We start from the raw sequence: 22,319 nt of genomic DNA, 5'->3' as shown, positions 1-22,319 counted from the left end.
AGCAATTACATGTATCTCGACGCCCCCAAAGAATAGGTGACGCTTTCTGCATAATTCAGGATATGTCATGTTTTTTTCTTCTTGCGACTCCTCACCTAAGCGAATCACACCAGCAGCCTCACAACCTGCTTATGCATCAACCCCAGATGTCATTTAACCCTTTCCTCTAAGCTTCTTGCTATACATGTTCTTTGTTCAAGTTTTTCCTTGTAAAGTGTTCTCACCACAGCAAGTCCCTGCACTGCATGTGCCTCAGCTGCTCTATACAAATACATAATGCATGCTGCTCATTTGTAAGCCCCTTTACTTTGTTAAAGTCCTTACTTATCCGGGTTGAATCCCTCTAGTTCCTCCAGGAAGACGTTGGTGTTGGTGACGGTGTTGTCCTGGTTGGGCATGATGAGGAACTTCAGGATGGTCCCTCTGCTCGAGCCAAGGAACAGGACGGTGCGGTTTCTATGGGGCCCAGCCTCTGTATCCACGACCATCTTATTCAACTGGTACCTGCACAGTGGGAGCGATGCAGCACTGCATTAATAACAACACTACACAGTTGTAAAGTTCATTTGGGACCGTGTCTCCATGACAGCAAAAAGCATATTCAGCTAGTTCCTGGAGGCGAGTATATGATTTAAGTGCATTAGTGATTGGTTTAGATGCAAAATATGGACTCTTGTGAGTTCAAATGCATATTATGGCGTTCTCTCTTGAGTCCCCGCAAAATGAAATGAATTCCACTGAGCAAAAAGTGTTCCATCAAATTTGCATAATAAACTAATTACGCCAGACGTTCAGTCATTAATAATATCAGTCAAGTAAATGGGCTTGTCTTGGAACAATAGCAAAGTGCTGCTGAACTACACACACTCTTGTGTGTATGAGTCAATAGTCCATGTTCTGCTGGGTGTTTTATATTCTACATCCACATACATCCAGTCCCTCCAATCCCCTGGTGGCTGGTCACCAGTGGGACTTCAGGAGAGGGAGCGAGGGAGAGAGAGAGAGAGAGAGAGAGAGAGAGAGAGAGAGAGAGAGAGAGAGAGAGAGAGAGAGAGAGATGCATACATGAGACTGGATGTGCATAGTTGCTTCCCTGCCACTGTAACAATGAAGGCTTTTATAGCTTCAACAGAACACTTTGTGAAATAAATTAAAGCTGAGTTATCTTGTCCATTTGTAAAACTAAATAAAATAAACTATGAGTGACATTTTTTCAGTTTTGGTTTTGGATGGGGACTGTTTTTTCGCCCCATTCCATTTGCCTGCCTGTTTGTTAGTTAGCAGGATATCTCATCAAGTAATGAGTGGATTTGCATGACATTTGGTGGAGAGGTTTGTCATGGGACAAGGAAGAACTGCTTAATTTCTCACACTGATTGGCTAAAGTCTGGTGTGGTGGTGGTGGTGGTGGTGTGTGTGTGTGTGCGTGTGTGTGTTTAACTTTTGGTGAATATCCAAGACGTAGAACTGTATTATCTTGGCAATTGCATAGTGTTGGCAGATGTATGCATTCCACTGAGTGCTTCCTAGTTCTGCCTATGCGAAGGCTGAGTGAACTTTGGGCAAATAATTCAGTCTATTTTAACTGAACACAAATTGAAAAAAAAAAAAGTCAGTAAGTATAGTATAATAAGTATAGACTTTATTGTTTGTATTGCACAATAGTGCTTGCAAACTTGCACTTGGAGGAATATATAGAATTGCCTCACCATCTAACTTCTAATGTCATACCTTTAAAAAAAAAAAGGGACCCTAAGCAAAACTGCTAGAACTAGAAATTAAACGAAACAAAAACTAATATAAATGAAATCTGTGTATAAATAAATAAATTAAATAATAAATAATAAATAAAAATGAAACTAAAAATTAAAAATGCAAAATAAATGAATAAAGCAAAACTTAATCCCATGCTGAAAACAAATTAAATATTAACAAAAAACAAAACCACACAAAAATACAAACTGTTGCAGCAAACCGACAATTACAATAACCCTTGTTTGAACCTGTGTTTATCTGAGCACGGCCTCACCTGACCATGGTCCGAACTATCCAGGGTCTCTGTCCGAGCGAAGGGACGGCTTCATCCATCAGAGGATGAGTCTTGACAAAGTTGAGCATCTCATCTGGGAAGGAGTTGGAGGAATTAAACCGGGAACCTTGAACAGCACAGCCACCAGGCCTGGGGAAGCGAATCAAGGGGGACATCATGATTCAGAACATTAATAATCAGCCTCCTTTTTGTTTTACCTTTTAACTAAAATTATCCAACAAAGCCAAAGAGCAGTAACGACATGAGCGGTGGAAGTGAAAAAATATGACTTGCCCTGAAAAATGTATTACTGCTTACATAGCCTCTATGTATTATTTATGGGTGTATATGCACATATGAATACATTTTTTATGGCATTATAAGCATGTATGGGTGTATTTTTATGGTTTTATTTGCATGTATGGGCGTATGGTTTTGGCTTTATATGCATGTATGGGTGTATTTTTATGGTTTTATATGCATGTATGGGCATAATTATTGTTGACATGAAATCTGAACCCTAGCTTTGACGTCTGACCCGTAAAAGGCACAAAAAATGTTAGATGTTTGCCTTTGTAAAGCAGAAAACATGAGTACCGTGGTTGAGGTACCACTATTATTCCAATACAGCCTGTTTATGCTATGCTGTAATAATTCTCTGGTTCCAACTGCACAGTAACCAGGTTGCACAAAGGTGAATAAAGTGATTCAAGCCGTCTTCACCTTGGCTTTGGGATGACTTCATCTGGAACAGGCGTCCAAATAGACTCGGGTGATTTCTGCTCCTTGAACCTCCCATCAAAAACTGCAGCCAGCTGCTCCATGTCAAAGGCACATACTGCCGAACCTGGGATGCTACAGACAGACAGGCAGGCAGACAGGCAGAGAGAGACAGAGAGCGAGAGAGTCAGAGTCAGACAGAGAGAGAGAGGGGAAATATAGGTAGGTAGAGACAACGGGACTGTCAGTCAATAAAACATACTGAATTGATTTGAAATGACTGTCAGTCCTGTGTCAAGTTGGCTTTGCTTTCTGAAGAGAGGCGCATAAAGAATGAGTGAAGGAAAATGAGAGGATAAGGTAGATAATACCTAGACTGAAAAATAGACTGTGAAAGCTGAGAAGGGAGAAGAATGAAAGAAGTTAAAGTATAGACAGTAAAGTGTGAGCCTGAGAAAGAGGCAGACACCCAGTGAAGATGACAAATTGGATTTGGGCTGTTCAGACTTTGACATTCAATGCTTGAACACAAAGGAAATTGTTACTGAGAAGGAAAGAAAGACGGGATAAGATAGACGCTGTCAAGTCAGAGGGCGAAGCAGAGATATGCGGCGGATGCAATAGCTAGATTACACCCATGAAAAAATCTTGGCTGGAATTCCTGGAATATAAAATGAAATAGGAAATGAGTCACTGAAGATTCTCCCCCTCACAAAAGGAGGGAAGATTCTCGTAAAGGAAATGAGCCCAACAACACGTTCCAGTAAAAATCCTAGTGCACCTCGGAGGCTGTTTAACTACATATGAACCCACCAAGACAGAGGGGAACATCTGCTCGTGGGAGAAACCATGGCCCACACACATGCACGCAGATACAGACTCACACACAGCCACAACAAAACACGGACACTGAGACACTGCTGGCAGACTCTCCCGCCTGAGCCTGACAGCTAATGAAAAGTAGAATGAAAAGAAAGAGACTAGTGTCAAGACGAGGGAAAAAAAAAACACCTCTTGTTTCCTGCACTGAGGCTTGCTCTCCACTTTGAACACGTCCTCATCAGTGACTAATGGTGTGCATGGTGTGTGTGAGTGTGTGTTTGAGTGTCAGTGACTAAGGGCTTATACTTGAGCGCCGCATGTACACAGAAAACCTGAGAGACTGAGTCACCTGCTGCCTGCTGTTCACACCCACTCCGTCTCTCTCTCTCTCTCTCTGTCGCTCTCTCTCTTAAAAACAGATTACATCCAACTGCTGGTTTGTGGTGGGCCTGTGCAGTCCTCCCCCTTAACCCACCCTCATGCCCTAACCCCCCGCCGTCTCTGCTGAACGCCCCTTTGATAGCCACAGAAGGGTTTGTTTGTGCCCGGAGGCTGGATGTCGGTTGCAGCAGGGTGTGTTGCTCTCCTGATGTGCCATTTGATCAGGTCACGACGTCTCTCCCTCAGTACTTATCATTCATAGGCAGGGATGTGACTCTACCCCGGCCAGCGTGGCAGAGCTGCAGGCATATCTGTGGACGATACGGCGTCTCTCTCAGGACCGCAGGCACCAGATGTTACGTGCGACGTTTCTGCCAGCCACGGACTGATGCCAGCTTGGCTTCTTTTCTCTGTCTCCACCTTCTGCTAACCCCACCTGTCTCTCTCTCTTTCTCTCTCTCTCTGTCTCTCGCTCTCTCCCGGCAGGTCACTGTCTAGGGCTCTGTGCCTGACAGAAGCAAGCAAAATAAGCCTCAGGCTGTTTTTCTCCCACAATTCTCTTAATTCTGCTCTTCTTTTTCATCAACTCGTACTCTAGCATTTCCTTTTGGTCCACGTCTGTTCTTTTTCGATTCAAAGTACCTCCATGAGGTCTAATGAAACTTACTCACTTACTCACTCAATCACTCCATCACCAATCAACAAACAATAAATTAACCATTATTGGCTCTTCATCAAAGCCAAACTTAAAAATCATCTTTGTGCTTCTGCAGCATTGTGATGCTAATCCAATGACAATGTCACCATGATTCAGGAAGAATATGTGGCATCGGGTTGAATCGGTATAACCGGCGTGTGCTGGTCATTTTTCGGAGTGCACCCGATCATTGGGGAAGCAAATTTAGCCTGACCTGCATCTAAAATTACAGCTAAAATCGCCCTATTAAGTCAATCGCATGCACAGGTATTCAGATATGTTGTCAATTATGTGTTCAGTTTGTATTTATGCCTTCACGGACAACATTTTATTTGCAAATTGTATCGCACTCGAAATCCCAGCAGAACCCGGTGCTTGTCAATCGTCTTGCAAAAAAAAAAAAAAACTGCTCATTTATTAATTATTCCATGATAAATTTCCACACATGAACAGAGAGGCTGCATTTTATTTTGGCTTTTAGATTTATTCTATGGAAAAAAAATGTGCTGCGACTCTCAGCAGAACTTTGTCCTTCCTTTGCGCCTTCCTCTGCCTGTCTGACAGACGCCCATCACAGACAGACGCTATAATTAAAATGTAAATAGTGTGCTGTACCTAAATGTAGCCTAATTTACTGTCATTTCTATACCAACCTGAAAAATTCACTAATTTAAAGGTCTACATTTCTGTTCAATTTGCCTATTAATTGTCACCTCATCCTGGGCGATTAAGCTGCTTCCATTAAAGTTTATTTTCAAACCCCTACATTTCACACATAATCCTGGAAGAACATCAGTGCAAATAAAAAGCGGTGCATTGCATCTACGACACTGTGTCCTTGTTTCCAGACTTTCCCTTTGTAACATATCATTTCCCCAGTCGACCTTTATGCTCCCAGCTTGTTTCTTTTACATTTGAACATTTTCCAGCCCTTTTAGTCTTTCTCCTTCTACATTCATCTGTCCTTCAGTCGTTCTCTCAGACCAGCTCTGAGTGACAGATTGTCCAGACTGGATGGGTAGGGTGTCGGCGTAAGAGGGCTGCCGCAGAGTCCACACCACTTCCTTGCTGTCTAACAAGCTCACTGACAGCTTGCTATAACATGGCCTCCATGGACACATGACGCCTCGGAGGGATGAAAGAGGAAAAAGATGAAGAAAAAGAAGAGGAGGAGAACGAGGAGGAGGAGGTGGGGGTATAAGGAGAAGTTTTGGTGTCAATCCTTTAATCTTCTCTTCTTCTTTCTTCTCCACATACTGCTAATCTCTACCTCTACCTCTCATATCCCTGTTAACTTCTTCCCTGCATTTTCATTTTCAGAATATCCTGTCATTCTTATTCTCTCCTTAATTCTACCACAAACCTCTTCCTTCTTTGTATTCAGACATTTTCGGAATCTTCTTGACTTTTCCACATCCAGATCCCTGTGCATTTTCTCTGTCCTCCCTAATTTGACCATCCGTGCCCATGTGGACTCGCTAGCACCTCTGCGACTTGTGTCTCCCTTGTGATCTGGCTTCCCTGTCAACTGCACTCTTTGTTCTTTTTTTCCCACACCCGTTTCTCCATCTCTAGCTTAGCTCTGTCATCTTCTGCTTTCCGTTCTCGTGTAAGCCCAAGGGCACCAGCCTGCACATCTGTGCATCTTTCCTCCAGTGTCACATTTCTCCTGGCACCGCAAACCTGTTCTCCCTGTTCCCCTGCTGCTCCTTGCACTCCTGATTTCCCCTCCTCTTCTGTGTTTTCCCGGAGGGACGCCCTGCTGTCTAACCCTGTCACATGGGGTTCTTTACAACCCAAACCAAACATGGCCTCCCACTCTGAGGATGCACATGATTTGCTTTACTTTGCATGGGATGTTTTCCTTACATTCCTGCACAGCCCCATTAAGCCTAATGAGCCCATTTCGCTTCAGTTCTCTCCAGCAGCTGTAGCCGTTTTCAGCTTCTAAACGCAAAACTAAAAAATAACTAGTTTTGAGTTGAATTTTTTCAGTAAAGCAAAGTGAATATCCCAGTGTAAGCCTTATGTTTGATGCTGTGCTGCTTTCCTTTTACCCCATGCCTGCTTATTCATACTTATTCTAGCCTCTAAATAAAGTGCAAATACTTTCTCTTCTTCTTCTTCCCCAATCTTTGTATGGATGCCACATTCCCATTCTCCCTTCTCCCCTCTCTTTCCAGTATGCTGTTACTCCTTAGGTGTCTTTGGTCTCTTGAGCATCAGGAGTTTGAGTGCAGGAGGCGCGCAGTGGGAAATCCAAGCTCTTCTTTTATCCCCCTTGGAAAAGAAGGGCCCAGAGCAGCAGAGGTGGACACGCAGAGGAACTGGCAACCCGGGAAGGATTTTATATTCTGGAGGCTGCCAGCTCTCTCAGAGCCACTCTGCCTTACTCTTCCCCTTTCATCCCTCTCATCGTCAAGTCACATAAGCAGAGACAGAGGGTGCCTGCAGATGCAGCTTGCAACTCCATAATAGGTGCGGAGCTGGTATGTGGCTGTAAAATAATCCCTGGAGTTTGTGGGCACAGAAGGAGATGAGTAACTAGAGAGTGTCCAGGGGAGATTCTGGTAAGGCCCTGCAAAAACTTGACTCGTCGCCATTATTCCCATACTACAGTAACACATGCAGCGCAGGGTGAAATTGCAGGACAGAATAGTTATTCCATCATTCCCAGGTCCTGCCTCATGCTGTTTTCACTGCACGCTGCCAGCCAAGGCAATTTGTCTGGCGAGCACTTAGCCAGCGTGGCACAGTGGGCCACATGGGGCCACTGGGAGTTTTGCAGCTCACTCAACCCCACCCCCACCCCCCTTCTCTCTCTCTCTCTCTGTTTCTCTCTCTCCCTTGCTCTCTTTCATTTCTCCAATCCATCGCCTGTCTCTTAATCCATCCATCCAGCCCTCCCTCCCTGTCTTTCTTGGTCTCCAGTTATTTAAAATAGTGGCCAGTGGCAGTTTACCCAGGCAGGACTGTGTGTGTTCAGCTGGTTCTCCTCTTTGGCATGCCGTTAATGCTGTTATCTGGGAACTATTGTAAGTTTGTGTGTGTGTGTGTGTGTGTGTGTGTGCACTGCAAAGCATCCATCTCTCTCTCCAGGCCCTGCCCGCTCTCCCAGCGCAGCCCTTCCAAACACACGCAGATAAGATGCAGCTGATGAAACAGTTTTAGATCTTAGATCTAGTTTTAGAGCGAGGGAAGCACGTGTTGTCCATTATTGACTTCCTTGTCCTTGAGTTTCTCTTCTCCCCCCCCTCCCCCTCCTCCTTGCCTTACAGCTTCCCCTACTTAAGTTCATCATCTCCCTCTTGATTGTCCCCTCTGTCTTCTCTCCTTTCACATTTATTCGCTCATTTTCTCTGCCTTTTTTCCCTTTCTGTCCTTCCTCTCTGTCATCCACTTTGAGTGGAGGCTGTTACTGTGAGGCAGAGCAATCCATCAGTGGAGAGACACTTCTGTAACTACTTTAGCACAAATTCAAGACCCAAATTTTGAAATTTCTAAATATGAAAAGGTGGTGTTACAATAGGACGGCTGATTGGTGATAAGTATGCTGCTGATTACATTTGAGTGGTGGCAGTGTTGATTCCAGACCAGAGTCAATAACTAGCAGCTGCAAATATTGTAATGTGCTTGGACTACCAGGTACAGTAAGTAGCCTCAGGGTCATTTAGGCAGTGTAAGGTAAGTGGGCCTTCACAGAGAAAGTTATATTGAAATGACTTTGAAACTCTTTTCTATGTTTTGAGCCTATTAAAGTCAGTATGCAACAAAAGCTGATCCTAGCAGGGTGCCTCAATGTAAAAAAAAAAATCACCATTTTAGTTGCATATTCAGTCTTGTTTTGTTTTCATATAAACTACCAGTGGGCTGATCTGCCTTATTTTGCCTTGTTTCATCATATTTATATTTTAAATTTCTGAAGCAAGTGAAACTGCATTAGAACAAATGGCAGATGTTTTTTTTTTTACTTGTCTTGAGAAAAATACAATTTTAACACTGAATATGAGACCAAATGACTTTTCACATTGCTGTTTATCTTGCAACGCACACATGCACCGAAAATAAGTCAGTCTTAATGAGCCATTTAGTCCTCTGCTCAGTTTTATTTTGTTAAAATTGCAGGGGAAATGTTTGCCATGCTGTGTTACTTGTTTCAGGGATTTTCTGGGAAGCATTTATAAGAAACATAAGGGTCAACACCTTGAGGCAAGGAAGAACAAGGCCTATCACTCCATTTGTATCAAGAGAGGTGCACTTGCATCAACAACATTCTGGAAACAAGCGGATTTTCATTGGAAACAAGAGTAATAATCTCATCTGACTCATGGATTTGTTTTGTTGTTAGAAAAAAAAAATAAAGAGAGATATTTAGGACTCAATACCGGTTTAAATGGCTTGTTAAGATGTATATCTTTCCAGTGTAGGGATACTATCAGAGTTGTTGCACCTAAAGGAACTAAAGTATACGTGCAGCACCCATAAATATTTCCACGGCATCCACTGCAACCTGTCTCTGTTGTTCAATTTCTCTACTTTACTGTTGTGCTGTCTCTGGCTCTGCAAACACCCTCACTCTCTCCTAATCCTCCATTTTCCAGGCAGCATTGCTCCTCTTGTCTCCTCTCCTCTCCTCTCCTTCCCTCTCCTCTCCTCTCCTCACCTTTTTTCAATTTAATCCTGTCTTTCAACAAATCACCGTTCTGTCCTCACCAAAAGCCTTCCATATGTCTTAAATTACTGAGTTCCCTGTGATCCTGACCCGTGCTCCTCCACATGGCCCATTTCTCTCTCTCTGGGGCTTTGCTGGGCCTGTAGGGAAGCCTTGCTGGTTCAAACTTCAGGGGCACGAGGGAAAACTATGGTGGTCCAGTAAATTTTCAAGGTGAACTACGGGAGCCCAGTCACACACTGTCTGTCTATCTCCTCTCTCCGAGGGAACTGTGTCTTGATACGTTTCGCTGTCTGAGTATTTCTTTATCAACAACCACATCACAGTGTGATGAACCCCCTTCTCTCTGTCCAGAGAAGACATGAATTGAAATTCCCTCACTTCAACCCTCAGTCTCATGCGCGCACAAACGCACGCACACACGCACACACACACACACACACACACACACACAAACTCCACTAAATAGAACATTCTTATTTGAAGACAGACAGACAGATTGCATATCGATCTACAGTGACTGTGCCTTTGTGTGTGTGCGTTTGTGTGAGCAAGACAGAGAGAGGTTGGCAGGGCATATTATTGCCTCTTGCACTGTATTTGTGTATGTATAAGTCCTACCTGTTTGCCGGTGTGGAGAAAACTCCCAGGATGATGTCCCTGCCGTGCATCCTGATGATGGGGCTCGTGGAGTGGAGGAGGTTGAAGTAGAAGTGAGAGTCACCGGGGACGGAGCAGTTCAGACGGGCTTTTAGGAAGGACGTCCACTGCTTCTCCAGGACGCGCTGAGACCCGCCCAGGTCCCGCTTACACACCCGCGCCACACGGGACACCACCACCTGCAAGTAGTTGTGCACAGAGATATAGGTGCACAAATGACTGTCCGAAATACTTTTCAGTGTAAAGACAAACACACATGCACACACACACACACACACACACACACACACACACACACAGAAACCCTTCCTGAAACACAGCTCACATGTGGCTCAGGTACTAAGCTGAGGAGTTAGGAAACATTTCCAGAGCTTTGTGTTTCATCTCCAAAAAGGCAGATTTAAAAGCTCTTTTTGACTCCAGGGTGATCTCCAAAGAGTCATTTGCATGCTATTTGCAATGCGTAAACCCTATTTTGACAGATCATTGTTTTATAATGGTAAATTTAATATCAATTATTCATGAAAATGTCAGTGCATCTCAAAATTGTTTCTTTGAACACCCTCATCCACAGAACGGGGATGCTGTTTAAGTATCCACTTACTCTGCTCTCTGTAAACACGCCAAGCCAAAAGCCTTGTGCAAGCACATCTCCCCAAATGTGAATTGCTAATTTATTAGAGAAAAAGGTTTCTTGATGCTGACATTTTTTTTTCCTGAGGATGTATCCCTAGTTCTGGTAAGGGCATAAAATATACACAGAAGGAACCGAAAAAAAAAAAAAAATAGGTAGACTTTTCTCAGGTTAAATCAGACGCAACTTGTTTGCTCAGGCTGCGATTTGTTGAATTAGACATGCAGACAAACAAATCAGCAGAGCTGTGGGGGAAACAGCTGATATTGACATTCAAATAGTAACAGCAATAAAATGTTTGGACCAGCATCTGCTTACATAGTCTGGCATTTTAAAACTCCTCTCATATCGCTCTGTGGTGCTTTTTATGCACAATTTTCATATGAATGGACCTGTCCCTGCATTCCTTTTTGTGACTGTTGAAGGTTCAGGAATTTGCTAAGGGAGGATTTAAATGTCAGGACGACTGTATGGCTAAGAGATCATTTCAGCGTGCCGTCTGTACCTTCTCCAGGTAGTTGAACTCCATGGCCATTTCTCGGAAGAAGAAGTAAATGTGAGGTCCCCACTCCACAGCACTAACAAAATATGGCTCTGTACAGAGAGAGAGAGAAAGGTGAATGAAATATTGATAGGCTACGAGCGAGAGAGACTCATTATCACACACCAACCCCATTTGCAAAAACACCGCTCACATCCGAGGCGGAGGAAGACAGTGAAATAGCAGCCCGGGCCATGTTTAATGTCATTACACGGTGAAAGGGGATTTCATACCAAACAATAAGCGCATTATGAGTCCCAGAAGTTTTGGTGACTCACTTGTCACACTCTGTACTTGTTGCCCTGATACACCTGGGACTGGCTGCAACCTGTGCCTGATATTGTGTTTTATTGCTTTTTTTTTTATAGTGTTTGGTTTAATTGCTACATGGCTGTGATGTGGACGGTGCAGACAGAGCCCGGGAGCTGAGAGCTTCACTGCTCCATCTCCAGTGCCCTGAACAGGGAGTTGTCAGCCTGCTGAGTCAGGACTCAGCTACTGACACACATATTGATCCAGCTGCTAAGTGATGTGGACATAAACCCAACCCATCAGACTCTGACGACAACAACAACAACAACAACAACAACAGAAGCAGCAGCAGAAGAAGAAGGGATGACGCTAATGAGAGCACAGACTTGAGAAACTGAATTGCGCATGCACTTAGAGTAGAAAAACGCATGACAAGCATACATGAACACACACACACACACACACACACACATCGGCAGGTACCTCTGAACCACTTGGAGTCGTGTTTGACGGTGCGCAGGGCGGGACTGTCCCCTAGGCTCCTGTAGATCACTGCATCAATGGCCAGGAAGTCTGTCACTGTCGCTGTAAACAGATTCCCCTCTGACACACACACATACGCGCACACACACACACACACACACACTAGTGAGCTGGAGAGCTATCCACAACAAAAGCATAACCGGCACCGATAAAGCCTGAGTGAATGATGCTGTATTATGCTGGTGCCGCATCATAAACACCACACTACTGACCAGTCAACAATGTAATTGCAGCACATAATTGCCGCTGTACAGTACTCCCACGAAAGAAATAGCATTTCTAATTTTGGCTAATACTGGATTGTGGGATGGTGGATAAACAGTAATGGCTTCCTATAGTTTCAGCCACAGAGCCGCTGCTGATTTGATTACAGTGGAGTGTTTCAGTCCGATGGAGTAAACAAAGCCAGTGAATGAAATAGACGTTTTCTAAGAATCACAGTAGCTGTTGAATGTGTGTAGCGGTTAGATGATGATTCTCTGCAGATAGTCATTACACTCACTAGAATCACAAAATTTAATTTGTGGCAACATATGCTAGATGTTCTCTGCAAAAACAAGGCAGAATAAGGCAGAATAAGGCAGATCAGCGCGCTAGTATCAAGAAAAAAAAAAAAAAAAAAATGGAATTAAGTTGATTATTATTTAAAACAAATGGGATTATCTCATCCCACAGGCAGATTTTTACATTTGTTTTAAGAAATACAAAACTTTAACACTAAATAGGAGGCTAAATGGCTTGTTAAGATGGTCATTTCTTGCATTGCTGGCTCGAGTTTGGCTCATGAGGAATTAATGATCCAAAGAAAGGCGTGTTTTACCTGCAAACAGAGCGACATTGGCGTGTTTGGGGTCATAAGGGCACCTCGCCATCCCACTGATCGTCTCTCCTACCATTTCCAGAGTATCTCCCTGTTACACCACACACACACAAGCACACACACACACACACACACACACACACACATACACATCAATCAACAAACCACAAACAATATGAATGCATCTACAGCAGCAGGATCATAAAAACAAGCCACTAGAGGATGGCAATTAGAGAGTGTTACCATAAGTGCAAAATAATGATTCACTGGTGGCAATTAGGCACAGCAGCAACAAGAGAGTCACATAGTCAATCATAAATAAACACACACACTCACACACATACACACGCACACATATACGCACACACAAGAAGCCACACCAGTGACTCCACACATTTAAATCTCTCACACACACGCATACATGTGCACATGTACAGTAAACTCCTCCAGTCTCTCACTTTCTCATACACAGCACACACTTGCGGACCCCGTCTAAAAACACATTCACTTAAAAGGCAGCCACAGGCAAACTATTTTAACAGCACAATCTAATTCTCATCTTTAGCCGAAAAAGAAATAATTTATTGGTGTCATTTCATTAAAATGCAGCTATAAATAAAACAGTTGCTAGCATCGCTAACTAGTCCCCAGAGATAAAGTCAGGCTATCAGGCAGAGACAGGTGTGTTATACACTGTTGTAGAATGTCATTAGTGGCTGACAGATAATGGGAAAGGTACGCCTCAGTCTTCCACTGTTGCGCTATGTTTGAAATGTGAGAGACTGAAAATAACACTTATCTCAAAAAACCTTTGATAGTGAAAGGATTTTTTTTCACCCTCTCCCACTCAAACTGCCTTCATCCCTCATTAAATATTCCTGTGGAATGATGTGAAATCACCCGAGCCGGATTAATATTTATGTGTAGTCTTTCTTCCGCAGGTTTGAAATCGTTACTGTAATTGAGCGAGACAGGGATTGGTCGGGAATTGGAGCAGGTGCCATGATGGAAAAAATTCAGGTGAGCTCCTGCTGCATGGTAAACTGAGGTGTCTGACAAACGCATTTTGGGAAGACGGCAACGGCTTTACAGACGGCACTGTGGCTAATTGGCTGAATAAGGTCAGTCAACACTTGTAGGCTGAATCTGTGTGTCTCCTCCTTTGTGCCGCCTTTCTTCTCTGACTGGAGAATTGTTTTGGTGTCTTAACCGGAGGAAAGAAAATAAACCCACATAAACATCTCATAGCTTCACCCTCGTGCTGTGAATCCCCTCTTCTGCCTCTGCTCTTCCTCTGCACCCCCCCCTACTCCCCTTATTCTTCCCGATCAGTTGTCTCTGTTTCCTGATGATAACAAGCTAGACAGACTACAAAGTTTAACCACCGAGCAATAACAACTGGTGCATCTGAGGAAAACAGGGCTCTGCAACTGCCAGACAACAAGCTTAAATAACCTCTGTGAGGAAACACACTGCCTTGAGCGCTGAACAAACAATTGCAATCAAGTTGTAAATTTCGGCTTGATCACACTTGCTAATTGTGTTGTGTGAGTGAGGCCGCCGTTCTGGGAAAAGAGATCCTCCATTTATCAGTGACGTCAAACCAATCATTATTCGTAATGCATGGCTGGACCAGTGACAGGTTGTGCAGGGGTACAGTCATAATGGCTAGTGTGTGTGTGTGTGTGTGTGTGTGTGTGTGTGGTTAGTTTCCACTCACAGTATAGTTGGCACAGAGTGGGTTGAAGGCATTGGTCCCACAGACAAACAGACCTCCTTGTCTGCTGAGCAGCACTTTCATGAAATTACGGCACTCATCCTAGAGAGAGAGAGAGAGAGGGAGAGAGGGAGAGAAAGAGGGAGGGAGGGAGGGTGCGAGACCTTCATTAGACAGACAGGATAACACTGAGCAGAATGAAGGCAAAATGATCGAGTGAAAGCAAGAAAAAGTGGATTTACTTTACTTGAGTCTGATTATCCGAACTGCTAAGGTGAAACGAAGCTTTTCAGTTGCCTGATGTGTGGAATTATCATACCATTAATGCTGTCAATCATATTGATACTCAGCCTTAACATGGCCTGCAGAGATTTTAAGTGCCTACCCTTTCTGCACATACACACTCACGTGTAAACACGGGGGATGCATGCACGCGCGCTAAGCTTTCACCCTCCAACATTCTCCGTGGCCATGTGGAGCTGGTATTTGACTGACAGACAGTAATCCAAACCAGCCTCAGGATTTTAAAACAAACGGCAGATTAAAGGCTAATTTCCCCACAGTGAGCCTTCAAATTAGATCAGGTCTGTTTAATAACCAAAATAAACTCAAGACATAATTTCATTCTTTCACGCTAAAATTCAAACGGGAAGTCACGCAAAAAAACATATGAGCTGAATGGAGCTATGGTAACAGCAGGGCTGGGAAATTGATAGAAAATTAATCAAAACCAACATTCAGAACCTCTAACCAATGTAATCCACAGTGTGTGTTCATGCAATGTCCTCTTAAGACTCCACCCTGTCCAGTCTGCCACTTTGAAGCAACATGGAGGAGAACTGAAACACCGAGCCGGTACGAGCAATTCGTACCAGAAAAGAAAGAAGAAAGAAAGAAAAATGCCATGTACGTCACACATTTTGGCTTTAGTGCAGATGACACTGAACAAAAAGAAACAAAATGCAAACTCTGTGGATCAAAGGTAATACCACCAATTTGTTTCAACATTTGGAGCACAATCACATTACCGAATATGAACAGTGCATGGATCAAAAAAAAAAAAAAAAGAGAGAGAGAGACTGGCAAGCGCCCAGCAACAAGTGCCTCCACAAAGCGGAATCACAATATTCCAAAAATAACCATAAATGGCTCATCTGTGTGTGTTTCCTTCCATTATTTTAAAATCACACACAAAGATCACATCAAAGATAAGATGTGTACTCTTTCATTAGAAATTCACAGTACAAACCTTGTCATTCAACTATGAGGGGAAAACAAAACACAACAAAACAAAATGTTCATTAATCATAATCGAGGTAAACTGTTCAATTAATCGCGATATTGATTTGAGGTGGGTTGAAGCTCAAGGACAATTTTGGTTTAACTTGAGCACATTTACTTGAATAGGAAAAACTTCCACAGGACTGCGATATGAAATACAAGCAGAAAATATCGAGATGTCTTATGCATCATTTAATACACATTTCACTGTGATTCTGCAACACATATTTGACATCTTTGAAAACCTTAGGATCTCCGCTAGAATTCAAAATAAAGCTCTTTGGATTTGAGCCAAGTTCGGCTGGGCAGCAGGTTCATGATTGACACATACTTTGCCCTGCTGTGAGCAAGAGCAACATTTTGCACCAAGGAAAACTGGCATGTAAGCACAGTGTGGGTCTTGACAAACGTCTTATGAAAACGACATATGAAACTAACAATGAGTGCATGAAAGTGATCGAACGCGAGTGGGGAATTCACTTTTTTTCTATGCATACTAGATCTAAGCCCTGGACACGACACAAAGTGAAGTAGCGGCTGCTGTTTGGCTTTGAAGGTCAGAGTGGGAGACTCACTTATGGCACCTGTGAGCGTGTGTGAAGTGAGCGGTGACATACAGTAGACCACTGGCCAGAAGCCAAAAAGCCTGCCCCAGATCACTAGTGTACCAGCCAGGGTGGCACCAGCTCAACCACACACACACACACACATGCACACCAGAGGGGGTCCACTTCAAGACCACTGATGTCATCGGAAAGAGAAGGAGGGTGATGGTGGTCGGGATATGAGAGTGTGTGTTTGTACATGTGTGTGTGTGTGTGTGTGTGTGTGTGTGGTGTAGGAGATCACAGGGAAAGGGGGGGATATGATAGAGGGGTGAGTGTTATTCCAGATGCTCCACCCCCCCACCCGCCACCCCCAACCCTAAACCGTCCAACTCAACTTCCACTCCCTACAGGGTTCTCATTTTTCAACAGCAAAAAAAGGAAAGGGGCGGGTGGGGGTACAGTATATGTTTGTGTGTGTGTGTGTTGGGTGCAGGGAGTGTGTAAAGCATGAGGTGCGAATCCCTAACACTGCGGCAGTATGTGGCAAAGTAGGGAGTGACACCCCGGTGCTCACTGCAAGACAAGTCGTGTGTGTGTGTGTGTGTCAGTCACTCCTATATATGCAGCTTGTGTGCATATAATTTTCTATATATGTGCATATATCTGTGTATCCATGTGTTTATATGAGCACTGTGCATGGCTGCGGATCACAGCACAGATGCGTGTTCATGTGTGAGAATCATTTGCATGCTGTTTGTCGGTGGGAATGCAGTCTGTCCGTTGCTTCCTCAGTCGGCGCTGTAATCACAAGGCCAGATGAAGCACTCTTAATAACAGCCCAACCCCAATGCCAGCATCTCAGAGAGGGTAGTAAATACATTAAAGAGCCAAGCCAGTCCACAAATGTGTGCATTTGGCAGTGAGCATTCTTATGCATAAAAAGGAACATTGGTGCAGTCTGTAAGCCCATACGCTCTTCCATAATAATTCAACAATTGAAGTTTTTGGATGTCTTTCCTGATTACAGATATTGTCGTAATCCACCCCCTGCCGCACGCATGCATTTGTTTAACCTTTATTCGACTATTCCAGGAAGCAATTTGGCACCTCCAGGTATGGGCCTGTCTTTATTCAAAGCCCAATTCAATCAGCTGGATTAGGCTTTTCTGTGGTTTCTGCATTAAAAAAAACAAACTAATTATAGGGATCAAGCAATGAATCATTGAATTATACAATTATATATAAATCCGAATGTTGTAGGTCCTGATGCCTCCATCTTCTCCCCCCATTCTCCTCCCACCATCCTCTCCTCCTCCCCTTCTCTCTGCTCCCTCACTCCCTGGGCATAATCCAGACAAAACGCCACCTGTGCTGGCTGGCAAGGCTTCCCAAGACCCAGACGACTGCAGCCCCCCCCACCCCCTATCCCCCCACCTTCCTCCTCCTGCTCCTCTCACTAACGGTGGCAGTGCTGCCTGGATTCTAAATAATTAATCTGCAGCACAGATGAATTACACAGGGCCAGCCGCCTCAATGCAAACATGTTTGTATTTGTGAATGGAGGGAGAAGACAGGAAGGAAGAGAGAAAAGAGAGAAGGACAGAGAGAGAGAGAGAGAGAGAGAGAGAGAGAGAGAGAGAGAGAGAGAGAAAGGTCTGAAAGAGAAAGATAGGAAGAGATAGTGCTCTGGTGTGTGTGTTGGTGTGTGTGCATATGAGTTGCAGAGCAGGCAGGCAGCAGGTCTTCCATCAGGCTTGTGCTCTGAGGCAGATGTCTGCTGGCCTCCTTCTACCCTGCAGATGTTGACCTGAGCAAGTGAATTCCTCGCCTTGCTGATTCCCAGCACGAATACAAACACCTCCCTCACACACTAAAACGCACACATGCACATATTCGTGCACGCACAAATACACACATCCAAACATGCCGATACGCACAAAGGTGCAAGTGAGCGCACACCAACTCATCGATGGGGTCAACAGCGAGTTCTCTGTTGCTACAAAACATCTGCTCACAACAATCCACAGCGGCCAGACGCCATTAGAAGTGATGAGACTCCACCTTTTGCATCTGCTTTCCATCTATTCCCCTGGATCTCAACCTTTTAGTCTGAGATGATAAACAGCCATTTAGTTTGGACTGAGCTGAGGGCTCCGTGTCTGCTCAAATGATGAGGCTTCACCCCAAAACCTAACTAACATGGTTTTACCTCGATGATTCATGCGGGCTGCATTCCATGCTTTTGTCTAACCGCAATACAAAACAGGTTATAAACAGCTATAAAGTCTTCTGCTCATTTTCCCTGGTTTTTGGAACAAACACAGCATTCTTGATGGTCCCGTAAAACATCATAACTTATCATCATGACCTGCTGTAGTTATGTTCGTACAATGGGAGCCATCTAAGGCAGTACATCAGGGGGGTCATATTTAGCAAGCTGCTCCTCTAAATCTCCAAAGTTTCCATTACATGCCTGGCTGGTCCCATGATGTTAGCGACCAGGGAGAAGAGAGCATAGCTCTGCCAAGAGCCGCCACGGAGCCAAAACTCTCCCACACACCGACACACACGCACACAAAATGCACGAACACAAACACACATACACAAAGGCTGGCTGTCCCTCTTTTTGGGTGATCTTGAATTGACTCTCATCATTAACAGCAGGCCTGTCATTTCCGCACTGATCCCTGACAAACAATTTGATTTTAAACAAAGTGACTCTGCTATAGGAGGGAAATGTGCACGTGTTTTCCTGTGTGTTTGCGTGTGCTAGATTGTGAGTACATGCATGCGTGTATGTGGGCAGGGGTTGAATTAACAGCGGTGCAAAATTAGCAGCAATGTGCTGTTCCGGGTGCTGCGGTCTTACTCAGCATGTTAAAGCTAATCCACGTCCCTCTGCAACCCTTCTTCTCTGTTTGATGGTAATTCTGACTGAACACACCACAGGCCACAAACAAACATCAGAGACCAGAGGGAGAGAGGGAGAGAAAGACAGATTAATAGAGATAGAGGGCAGCTGAAAAACAGATACAGAGCGAGAGAAAGAGAGCGAAGGAGACAGAGAGATTAAGAGAAAGAGAAGGAGAGTGGGTTGATCCAAGCCAGTCAGCCATGTGGCAGCCTCAGCAGCAGAGTCGACCTGCACGATGACCTACAGATCATGGGTCAGTTGAGCTTCACTCCCTGGTGGATAAACACACACATACACACACACACAGAAACTGCTCCGTCCTTGACCGCAGCACTTAACCTGAGTTACCCTGGACTAAGCTGTGTCTGGCCCACCTGCCTAGAAAACAGTGGGAAATTGTGATATTGGCAAACTAAAGTCTCTCTGGAATCAATCGATAAAACGTTACTAAATAAATGAAGGCGGTTAAGTGATACGTTGGCTGGTGAGTTCATTTGCCTTTTGGGACTAGCGAGCAGGCAATGAACCATAATGTCAGGCATGGACTCTCTGGTGAGAAACCATGTAAAAAAAAAAAAAAAAAAAAAAAAAAAAATCCAGCAAGAGCTCAAGGTGCATTGCCGTGAGAAAACAGCATAGATTTATAGATAAACGTAACACACAATGTCATCAAAAGGCCGTGAAACTGAATACAGCATGTACAATAGCTGGACTAAAAATCCCTGAGATAAAAAAGGGGGCCACCTCTATAAGGACTAAGAGCGACTCCAAGTGTGGCATTTGCAGATTGATTAACATTCAGGAGTCAAAAGGCTGTGAAACCAAATCTGTTGACGGGTCTGGCCTTATCTGGGCCGGACGGCTGAAAACTCAGACCTCCTCCGAGAGCGGGACCAACACAATATTGATCAAACAATCTCACTAAGTGCTACCTTATAACAATGCACAACTGCTCTTTAAAACCAGTCTATATGGGATTTCCTTTGTTTGCATATACACACCATGCTGCCATGCCCTGATGTGTTGGCACTGAGCCATCTCTGGGGAATTTCTCACTCTCTCACTTTCTCTCTCTCTCTCTCATTGGTAGGACAGCGGGAGGAGGGGGGGTGGAAATGACAAAAAATTACAGGGAGCCACAAAAGAGAAGCGAAAAGCGAAGGGCACAGAACACAAAGAAAGTGGAAAAGAGCAAAGGGAAGTGAGAAAAAAGAGACAGGAGCGGAGACGGCGAGTGCATGCAGAACGCTTGACAGCGAGGCAGAGGGTGCCGTGCGTTCATCAACATTCGTTTGGTCAACGCAGGAGGGGGGAAAACGGCGAAAGAATTAGGATATTGAATTTGCAGCCTAATTAGGGAGAATACTATGCCCTTTCTGATCAGCCAAGCAGAAACATTTAATTACAAAACCAATTACTAGGTGCCAAATGTATCACATCTGACATGACCATTCCCCAAGCAGAACAGGCCATTTTCAGGAGGTGAAGCGGAGGAGAGCTCGTCATCGTCGGGGGGGAGTAGGGCGGGGGAGAGAGGAGGAGAGAAAATGACTGCCTGACATATACACAAGGAGAGGTGTTTCAGTTGTGTGCATTAATGTGTGAGAGAGACGAAGAGAGGAGAGCGGGGAAGATAAAGCATATGCATAATCAAGCTTCCATGTTAATAAGGACCCGTATATGTGTGTGGGTGTGTGTGTGGATGTGTGGGCGTGTGTGTTAGGGTTAGACTGGTATCGCTTTGCTGATATGGAATGTTCTTCACTTGAATGAAAACGGGGCGTGACCAGACATGTTTGTACTTGTTAATTTTATTATTTACCCCACAATCTATGCAAGTCTGAAGGTTAACGGCCAAAAATGCATTTACAGGCAATTTTGAGTTATTTAAAAATGGGCTCTGGCGCACAGGAAGAATTATTGCCTCCTCCATCTTGGAATTTCTCTCAGAAGTCAAAAGGTCACCAAAGTTGAATTCAGCATGAAGGTGAGACCTAAATTTGCTACCCTACCAGAAGGAGAAATATTTTTCAGCCATAACAGGGCTTTGAATGAAGATGAATTAGAAGTGAAGATTTTCGTGGCGATAGTGTGACTGCCCGATAAATACTGTCCACACAAATGATGATGATCCGCAGCTACATAAAAAGTCACTAAAATGAGAAATGAAATGTTATTTACTGTATTAAATAGATAAAAAAAATATATATTTAAAACATTTCTCTATTTAATGATTCCATTTTTTTTCCTTTGAAGTAAACGGATTCTTCATTTAAAGGCAGTGATGTATCTCAGAGTGGCCGTATTGTAAAAGTATTGTGGGTCACCCTGCCTTAAGAACGTGCTAACCCACCAACAATAGTCTCATTTGTATGGTTCTGAGTGGAGAGTTATTCTGTTACACATCATCTAAGTGCTTTTTCAGAGGCTTGTCCATTCTGACAAGATTAAAATTATGGGGGAGCCACTGAATTAGAGGTCTGACACCCGACCCGAGCCTGACAGATTTGGCCGGGTTGCACTTCATCTTCTAATAAAGACATCAGGCTCGGGTCAGGCTCAGTGCATTTTTGGATGATTAAATTTAAGTTTTAGGCTATGTACAATGGGGGCTGGATGCTGTTCTCATCCAAGCGACTTCTCTTTCTCCTTTTCTTTTTGTGCATGAGTGCATATGACCTAGGGTTTGGGATATGGTGGCGCAAAAAATGAACATCTGTTGGGTTACGGTCGAACTTCACTATGAACTTTGTGATATGTGCTGGCAATGTGCATGCATATCAGTCCCATTCTTTTGATTTCGGGACAAAATTGGACACTTTTAAAAACAGTCAGAAGTAAATATCGGCTATCTGTAACTTAGTATACCCATAACAGCCTTCAAAAACCCATATCGGTCAAACCCTTGCATGTGTGAGTGTGCGCACACAAGCACATCGTTTCTTGTGTGTGCGAGCCAACTGAGAGCCGGCCGAGAAGACCTGGCAGCGCTCTTATCTCCCTCACATTGCCGTGTGACTCACAGCATTACCAGGCAGCCCGGTCATTAGGGGCAAGGAGACCTTTCATATCTCAGTCAGCCCCGCAG

The 22,319-nt window shown here is 44.1% G+C and overlaps 1 protein-coding gene across 1 annotated transcript in view; it reads right to left on the bottom strand.

Annotated features, from left to right (window-relative positions):
- sema6bb (sema domain, transmembrane domain (TM), and cytoplasmic domain, (semaphorin) 6Bb) overlaps positions 1 to 22,319 on the bottom strand; it is a 121,341-nt gene that overhangs the window by 31,694 nt on the left and 67,328 nt on the right. The window contains exons 6-13 of the mRNA XM_030049315.1: positions 14,492 to 14,590; positions 12,772 to 12,862; positions 11,892 to 12,011; positions 11,121 to 11,209; positions 9,943 to 10,160; positions 2,753 to 2,884; positions 2,030 to 2,179; positions 325 to 504 (exon numbers count right to left, since the gene is read on the bottom strand). Of these exons, the coding sequence (XP_029905175.1) occupies positions 325 to 504; positions 2,030 to 2,179; positions 2,753 to 2,884; positions 9,943 to 10,160; positions 11,121 to 11,209; positions 11,892 to 12,011; positions 12,772 to 12,862; positions 14,492 to 14,590 (1,079 nt within the window). The remainder of the gene's footprint in view (positions 1 to 324; positions 505 to 2,029; positions 2,180 to 2,752; positions 2,885 to 9,942; positions 10,161 to 11,120; positions 11,210 to 11,891; positions 12,012 to 12,771; positions 12,863 to 14,491; positions 14,591 to 22,319) is intronic.

The sequence above is a fragment of the Myripristis murdjan genome, chromosome 4 (assembly GCF_902150065.1).
Source record: "Myripristis murdjan chromosome 4, fMyrMur1.1, whole genome shotgun sequence".
Classification (NCBI taxonomy): Eukaryota; Metazoa; Chordata; class Actinopteri; order Holocentriformes; family Holocentridae; genus Myripristis; species Myripristis murdjan.
The sequence above is the reverse complement of the archived record's forward strand: the minus strand, read 5'-3'. Positions and strand labels throughout refer to the sequence as shown.